Here is a 9,152-nt window from a genome sequence, read left to right as displayed (position 1 = left end):
TGGTTCCTTCGGCTGCCATGCACAGCGTTCTGCTGATACCTACTGATTAACTTTGTGGAGTCATGATTGGAGTGTTCCAGCGACGTCCATCCCTGTGGGCTATTTCAGGACTATCATTTATCGGATTGCTTGCCGAGACTCCAGTCCCCTGGTGATGCCAGATGTTGGGGGAGCTTGTAATATTTTTGGTCAAGTCTCATGCGTTGGTTGACAATGATGGAGATTGATATCTCATGGGGTTCATTCACATCAGTGTCGAAGGTTCCATTAGGAACTGCCACCACCGATTTCCACTGAAAACAGGCCGAAATAGCACTGCAAGTCCCCAACGCCTCCCGGTCGTTTACAGTTTGTATGACATGTATGTAGTATTAGTTTTCTAGCAACCAAGTGCAGCTACACCCAATCACAGTGGCTGAATGATAGTGCAGGTGTTTTCACACAGCTGAGAAAATGGCAAAAGATTTGGGCATTGCGAGCTGCACAAACCTCGCACGAATATGAACCCTACTCTTGTGAATGAGGTCATACAATAGTGGCATGTCCTATCTTTGGGCGTGCCCTTGCATCGCATTGCCCATTGTTTTCAAAGCATCACGTGGCATGCAAAGTACACAGGAGTGCGATGGGGTGCAAGGCTTACCCATTGAAAACAATGGGGAACACTCCGCAAGATTTTAGCCACGGCAGAGGAACACTACTTCCCTGAACTGATGCGAGGCAGATTTAACACAAAAACACCTCACATCGCACATTGTTGAGCGTGATATCGGGCAGAGATTCACGGACCGATATCACACTTGCCCATGTGAATTTAGCCTAAAGAAGAGGCCTTCAAGAGTGAGAGTTGAGCATTAGTTAGGGAAATAAATGATAGATTTACAATCTGCATCTGTCCTTTCCTTGGAAAAGTTTAGATTTATTTATGACCCTTAGGGCTCTTTCCTACAAGTGTATATCGGCCAGCGTTTTCACGGCCAGCCGATATACGTTATCATCTGGGGCGTAGAAAGCTCGTGAACGGGGACACAAATCTAACGTTTGAGCGCCCGTTCACACAGCATGGGCCCTGATGCATATCCGCCGAGGTCACCATGCGGTCACCCCTTTCCCCGCCCTCCCTAAGGCAGGCTCACCTCTGCTCTCCCCCCCGCTTTACAATGGGAGTGGGTGGGATAGGGAAGCGCAGTCCTATCCCACCTCCTCCCATTGAAGGATATGGACAAGGAGCGGGAGCTTAGCTCCGCCCCTTGTCCACAGCCAGCAATAGGAGGAGGCAGGACTGGCCGGCGCTTAACTCCACCCCTCTCATTGCAAAGAACAAGCGGGGAGGAGAGCAGAGGTGAGCCTGCACGGGGGGAGGAGAGCAGAAGGGAGGGAGTTTAGCAGCGTGGCTGACCGTAAGGGCCCATGCAGCGGCCGACGTATTCCGTCCCAAAAGATAGTTCCAGGACTATCTTTTGGGGCTGACGTAGAAATGCCCGGCGCTATATTGGCCGGCCGGGTTTTTTTACGTTTCAGGAATACGGCCATGTGATCTGGTGCATTGGAATCCAATGTTTCAGATCACAGTGTGTATCGGCCGGCCGTGAAAACTAGTTACAAAAAAATTACAACAGTACCGCGGGAATTTGGACAATTCTGAACAATTGCTGTGATTCCTGCACTTCTTTTAGTGTTAATTCTATCCTTTATTTTGTACTTTTTCTGCATAGTCTAGAAACCATTCAGGCAGACGGCAGCAGAATAATTAGGTAAATCCCACAGCAATCTCAAAAGTTCCTGCTAACCACTAGTACTTCAGTAGAAAAATAGATTTGTGTATTACTTCAAAGTGTGATGCGAGGAAGTGTGTGCTGTGTAACATGAATTCACGATTCCTCCACATCCCTGGTTAGATTCACTTTAACCATGTTTGTAGGTTTGGATAACCCACAACCGCGAAGTCCTGACAGAAAGGTCTGCGGCTTGGGCACATTGCTCGCACCATCCCGTTTTGTTTGTGTGCCCACTTGTTTTGGTAGGTACACCTGACTGAAATTCTCTCGTCTCATGTGGCTGCCATGTGTTTGCATAGAATGGGTCACTTTCTGGCGCAAATTTGTCTGTAAGAGAAAAACAATAATTTTGAAAACCTTGATATCAATGAAAATACTGATCTCATTACATTACCTTTTGTATCACATAACGTCTCCACGGTCCACCCTCATCTCACAACGTCTCCGCGGTCCACCCTCGTCTCACAACGTCTCCGCGGTCCACCCTCGTCTCACAACGTCTCCGCGGTCCACCCTCGTCTCACAACGTCTCCGCGGTCCACCCTCGTCTCACAACGTCTCCGCGGTCCACCCTCGTCTCACAACGTCTCCGCGGTCCACCCTCGTCTCACAACGTCTCCGCGGTCCACCCTCGTCTCTCAACGTCTCCGCGGTCCACCCTCGTCTCTCAACGTCTCCGCGGTCCACCCTCGTCTCACAACGTCTCCGCGGTCCACCCTCGTCTCACAACGTCTCCACGGTCCACCCTCGTCTCACAACGTCTCCACGGTCCACCCTCGTCTCACAACGTCTCCACGGTCCACCCTCGTCTCACAACGTCTCCACGGTCCACCCTCGTCTCACAACGTCTCCACGGTCCACCCTCGTCTCACAACGTCTCCACGGTCCACCCTCGTCGCTCAACGTCTCCACGGTCCACCCTCGTCGCTCAACGTCTCCACGGTCCACCCTCGTCGCTCAACGTCTCCACGGTCCACCCTCGTCGCTCAACGTCTCCACGGTCCACCCTCGTCGCTCAACGTCTCCACGGTCCACCCTCGTCGCTCAACGTCTCCACGGTCCACCCTCGTCGCTCAACGTCTCCACGGTCCACCCTCGTCGCTCAACGTCTCCACGGTCCACCCTCGTCGCTCAACGTCTCCACGGTCCACCCTCGTCGCTCAACGTCTCCACGGTCCACCCTCGTCGCTCAACGTCTCCACGGTCCACCCTCGTCGCTCAACGTCTCCACGGTCCACCCTCGTCGCTCAACGTCTCCACGGTCCACCCTCGTCGCTCAACGTCTCCACGGTCCACCCTCGTCGCTCAACGTCTCCACGGTCCACCCTCGTCGCTCAACGTCTCCACGGTCCACCCTCGTCGCTCAACGTCTCCACGGTCCACCCTCGTCGCTCAACGTCTCCACGGTCCACCCTCGTCGCTCAACGTCTCCACGGTCCACCCTCTTCTCACAACGTCTCCACGGTCCACCCTCTTCTCACAACGTCTCCACGGTCCACCCTCGTCTCACAACGTCTCCACGGTCCACCCTCATCTCACAACGTCTCCACGGTCCACCCTCATCTCACAACGTCTCCACGGTCCACCCTCATCTCACAAAGTCTCCACGGTCCACCCTCATGTCACAACTGCTCCACGGTCCACCCTCATCTCACAACTGCTCCACGGTCCACCGTCATCTCACAACTGCTCCACGGTCCACTCTCATCTCACAACGTCTCCACGGTCCACCCTCATCTCACAACGTCTCCACGGTCCACCCTCGTCGCTCAACATCTCCACGGTCCACCCTCGTCGCTCAACGTCTCCACGGTCCACCCTCGTCGCTCAACGTCTCCACGGTCCACCCTCGTCGCTCAACGTCTCCACGGTCCACCCTCGTCGCTCAACGTCTCCACGGTCCACCCTCGTCGCTCAACGTCTCCACGGTCCACCCTCGTCGCTCAACGTCTCCACGGTCCACCCTCGTCGCTCAACGTCTCCACGGTCCACCCTCGTCGCTCAACGTCTCCACGGTCCACCCTCATCTCACAACGTCTCCACGGTCCACCCTCATCTCACAACGTCTCCACGGTCCACCCTCATCTCACAACGTCTCCACGGTCCACCCTCATCTCACAACGTCTCCACGGTCCACCCTCATCTCACAACGTCTCCACGGTCCACCCTCATCTCACAACGTCTCCACGGTCCACCCTCATCTCACAACGTCTCCACGGTCCACCCTCATCTCACAACGTCTCTACGGTCCACCCTCATCTCACAACGTCTCTACGGTCCACCCTCATCTCACAACTGCTCCACGGTCCACCCTCATCTCACAACTGCTCCACGGTCCACTGTCATCTCACAACTGCTCCACGGTCCACTCTCATCTCACAATGTCTCCACGGTCCACCCTCATCTCACAACTGCTCCACGGTCCACCCTCATCTCACAACGTCTCTACGGTCCACCCTCATCTCACAATTGCTCCACGGTCCACTGTCATCTCACAACTGCTCCACGGTCCACTGTCATCTCACAACTGCTCCACGGTCCACTCTCATCTAACAACGTCTCCACGGTCCACCCTCATCTCACAACTGCTCCACGGTCCACCCTCGTCTCTCAACGTCTCCACGGTCCACCCTCGTCGCTCAACGTCTCCACGGTCCACCCTCATCTCACAACGTCTCCACGGTCCACCCTCATCTCACAACGTCTCCACGGTCCACCCTCATCTCACAACGTCTCCACGGTCCACCCTCATCTCACAACTGCTCCACGGTCCACTGTCATCTCACAATGTCTCCACGGTCCACCCTCATCTCACAACGTCTCCACGGTCCACCCTCATCACACAGTGTTTTCTTTATCCATCCTGTCAGATACAGGCCTTCATCTGTTTGCATACATATTTGTTCATGTGGCGTATTTGCTGAATGTGTCCACAGTGTACCTGATATAGACCATGAGTGTCCTGACTTATATTTAGGCACTACATGTCAGTGTATATTTTTCATATTGCATTGAGATGCACAGTCAATTATGCTTTTCAATACAGGGCATCCCGCAAAAATGCATCTGTATGACTTTTTACAATGGGATTCACTGGATAACACATGCAACAGCATGGTATTTAGTTGCAAAGCTTGCGCTATACATTTGATGTATATGTCACAAGAATAGCTTGTAGTATCATTAAAGAAATAATATAAACATATTGTCAACAGCTCAGCAAAGTTTAGAGATGATATAACCCTTTGTCTCACACAAGCATTTGGTAATTGTGTATTACACGCACCGGTTTTAGGTTCGTAATACACTGTACCAATATCACATAGGCAGCCATGTTATCCATGCAAAAAGTGGCAGCATACATGGTGTATTATAAAATCACCAATCCTTTATTAACTCCATGCGGAGAAAAGACAACGTTTCAACCCTTCCGGGGGTGTTTGTCAAGTCGGACAAATGTCTTGTTTTCCTATAGGCAGCCATGCTATCGCTCACACGAATTGCATATATTACGCTTGTAAGAAAAATCACAGCATGTTCTATCTTGACGCATATTACACGCTCATACATGCCAAGATAGTACATGGCGATGGGCGACCTATAGCCCTATACAATGTCATCGCATACTGGCTGTGTTCCATGCGCGTATATCTCGCAGCCCACACTGCGAGATACACTGGTGTGAGCCCAGCCTTCCCAGGTCTCTACTGTACATTTACTACCGATCAGAAGAGAATCATTACTAATAAAATGTGAATTCATGTCCCAATATAAATGAAGCTTTTCCATTTTTCTTTATTTTACAATGACATTTTCACTTATACTCACCAGTTTTATTGCTTTTCTCCGTAGTTCCCATTCATTCCACTCATATGATTTCACAATGTTGGTTTCCAGAATGTGTGTATCTGTCTGTGTGCTGCTATTGCATTTAGTGATTGGTTTCATCAGTAGGTTTCCAGCAGTTTGAGCCTGGTAGGCAAATAACATTTATATAGCATAATATTAGTTCTATATAAGACAGCTCCAGTATTAGGGCTGGGTTCACACAGGGCGGAATTATGGATAGACCACATGGCAATTCCGCTCGCGGCTCCCAATCCCGGGATTAGCCAGCAAAGTGGACCAGATTTTGCAAAGATCTCGTCCACACGCTGCGGTCATGCCACACGAAAACTGAAATGCAGCGTGGAATTCAATTCCAGAGCATGTCAATTCTTTTCTCGTTTCCGCAGCGACCTCTCTCCTCTCTATGGGGAGAGAAAGCCACAGCGGAATGCCGACGGCGAAACCGCTCCAAAACCCTGCGCCTATCCCGCGGAAATCTTGCATTTTTTTGGTGTGGTTATTCAGCAAGTATAATGATGAAATTCCGTCCCGTGTGACCCCAGCCTAAAGGGGTATTCGTAGTCAGACAGAAAGCCAAAAACTATTATAAGAAGTCTTGTCGCAATAGCAGAGGAGCAGGCAGAAGTGGAGCTTAATCAGTAATTGCTGTGGAGCAGAATAATCATGCGCTGGATCTGAGGCAGGGTCAGGCTTTTATAGGAAGTGCCAATTAGTAGTAGGGTGGGCCAGGACAGGGAGAAGTAAAGTGGACTTAACAGGAGCAAGGACAATGCTAGGCTTAGCACAGAAGCTGGATAGCTCACTGGGGGAGAAACTGCCTGGAGTACAGGAGTTCCTTGGTTCAAGTCCTTACCCCTAACAGTATCGACAGGATGTCCCAAGTAGCACACAATTTTTGAGTATGACAATAAATTTTATTTGTATCTGAGACATTTCTTGATGTCACACAGTACAATTGAATAAAAACTCCACATACCTGAGAATAAGGTGTGATGGACGAAAACTGTTGGTGCAGCTCTAATAACTGTATGAGCTCAGCGCACTGTTTGGCTTTTTCTCCAATTAAGGTGATGTAGTGGTCCGGATCTTGAGCAAACATATAAGCAGCTTCTTTGGAGCTGAAAATGTAATATCTTTCTCTGTGCTTTAGAATACCAATGCCAGGATTCCCTGATGAAATACAAGAGAATGAATCTGTCCAATGATAAAAGGCCACATTGTGGAAATCTACTTTTGCTCTAACAAATCATAATGGTTATATGAATATATAAGTTGCACTAAAAAAGAAAAAAAAAGTAAAAAATTATATAGAGAGCCCAATCATTAATTCAGGTTAGGCTAGGGCTACACAGCAACTTTGGTCTCAACAGGCATCATGCAGCCAAAGTTCTCTATGTAGCCCTGTAAACCCTCATTGCCATTGAACTTAATGGAGTTGCAATGTGATCCACAGGTTGCAAAAAAATCTAACCTCAATGATTACCTTGTGATTGCAACATCATGGCATCCTGCAACTCGCATTACGACTCCATTGAGTTCAATGGCAATGCGGGGTTAGAGGGCTACATAGCAACAGCCTAATATGTTTACTACTATACAACACAGCATATGATTCATATGCAGGGTGTAAGGCTACATTTGCAGGAACTATATATAGTGGTAGTAATGAGACAGAAAGCCAATAGCAGAAATTACAACCCTACATTGCTACTTTCTTAAAAGGGTTGTCCAGGAATTTGGGGATTTTTTCTATTGATTGGCGGTAGTCCACAACGATCAGCTGATTCCCTGCACTGCTGTCAATATGGACAGCGGAGGAAGCAGACCGTGCCGTTCATACTGCAGTGGCCTGGTTTGGTAATGCAGGCGCAGCTCCTCTTGAATGTAATAGGCTTTTACAGGACGGACGGTGCAATCTGTTTCCTCCACTGTTCATACTGACAGCAATGCCAGAAATCAGCTGATAGGCAGGGATCCCGAGTTGCGACCCCTACCAATCATTGATAGAAATAATCCATAAAGTCCCAGACAATCCCTTTAAGAAAATGGATTTATGAAACTCTATGGAAAATGCATACAGTGTTTTACTTTTATTTTTTAAATACAACGGTAACATACTGCATGCTCCTATATCAGCTGTGCTACACTGTACCTCAGTTACATATCATGTATCTATACATACTGTTTATAGTACCTGGTAAAAGAAGGGCATCTCTTGTAGCAAGTATGAAACCACAAAAGCCATGGTATTGAATTGGGAGTCGATCATAATTAGCAGTTGTTTCTGGGAAATACCACTCTTGAGTACGAAAGTCTAAAGGATTTACACGTATTCCTAAATAAGATGAACAAGGTTACAATATTATAAATTGCCCATAGATTGGTTCAAGTTTACCCACGGTACAATTTAAGGCAGATTCAGAAGTGGCAAATTGGCAGTTTTTATAGGTAGAAACAGTGGTGGATCCTAAATAGAAGAAAAGTTCACATTAAATACTTGTCTTTCTGTATGCTGTTATATTGTGTCTTAAACAGAAGCATCAAAAATGGAACCAAACTGCATGTATGAACCTGACCTTAAAGGGCCACTCCAGCGAAAATACAATTTTCCATCCTTGAACCCCTCATCCGATTGACCTTCACACTCTTATGTATATTGCACCCACTTCCTTGCAGTGCAGCTTCCTGTCCAAAACATATCAGGTACCATCTTCTGTTTTACATTTCTCCATGTAGCATTATGTGAAGTGGATTTTGATGCGGATCGTCAGCATATTTCACCCCTTCACCTGAACTGAATTGAAGGGGTGAAATCTCATAGAAACTTAATGAGCACTGCTACAATGATTCATTTGCAGTATACATCATAAGCAACTCCCATTCACTGTTTTTCTTTAAATGGGGCTGCATGAGGGCTTGTTTTGGGGGATGAACTGTAGTTTTTATTGCTACTATTTTTGGATACATAACACTTTGTGATCACTTTTTATTCAATGGGGAGACATCTTTCTTGACCAAAAACTGCTATTTTGGCATTGTGTATTGTAAATTAATGTGATGCCTAAATAGTTCGGCCTTTTATAGACGCGCTGATAACAATTCTGTTTTTTTATTGCTTTGATTTTTTTTGTGTGAGAAGATGAAAAAAATAGTTTTTTACATTAGCTAAAAAGTCTCTAAAATTACCTGTACTTTCTTTAATCCTTTCTTCATCAGACTTCACGGTTATGTCACTGACAAGTGGCTGGATGACATGTGCAGGAAAAAGCTCTTCGTGGAGTCCCAAAAACGGTTGCAGATTTGCAGTCATATTACTGAGGACACTTAACGATACAATTTCATCTTGGAAGCTGTTCCATAGCTTAGACAACGAGATAAAAAGTGGCTGAAAGAGAGATGAAGGCAACTGTTTTCTAATACTGCATTCCACAGACTGTATAACATTAGTTAATCTTCACCACATTAGAAGTATATAGTCTAAATACTGTAAACCGTATATTAACCCATTAATGGCCACCCATTCTT

At 47.5% G+C, this 9,152-nt stretch overlaps 1 protein-coding gene across 1 annotated transcript in view; it reads right to left on the bottom strand.

The window, feature by feature from the left end:
* Positions 1-1,265: 1,265 nt before the first annotated feature.
* Positions 1,266-9,152, bottom strand: part of CFAP206 (cilia and flagella associated protein 206) — a 30,672-nt gene continuing 22,785 nt past the window's right edge. The window contains exons 8-12 of the mRNA XM_066605156.1: positions 8,814-9,012; positions 7,822-7,962; positions 6,604-6,797; positions 5,607-5,750; positions 1,266-2,105 (exon numbers count right to left, since the gene is read on the bottom strand). Coding sequence (XP_066461253.1) covers positions 1,872-2,105; positions 5,607-5,750; positions 6,604-6,797; positions 7,822-7,962; positions 8,814-9,012 — 912 coding nt within the window. The 3' untranslated portion in view covers positions 1,266-1,871. The remainder of the gene's footprint in view (positions 2,106-5,606; positions 5,751-6,603; positions 6,798-7,821; positions 7,963-8,813; positions 9,013-9,152) is intronic.

Source organism: Eleutherodactylus coqui, chromosome 1 (genome assembly GCF_035609145.1).
Source record: "Eleutherodactylus coqui strain aEleCoq1 chromosome 1, aEleCoq1.hap1, whole genome shotgun sequence".
In the NCBI taxonomy this organism is placed as follows: domain Eukaryota; kingdom Metazoa; phylum Chordata; class Amphibia; order Anura; family Eleutherodactylidae; genus Eleutherodactylus; species Eleutherodactylus coqui.
This window is presented reverse-complemented; position numbering and strand designations above follow the sequence as displayed.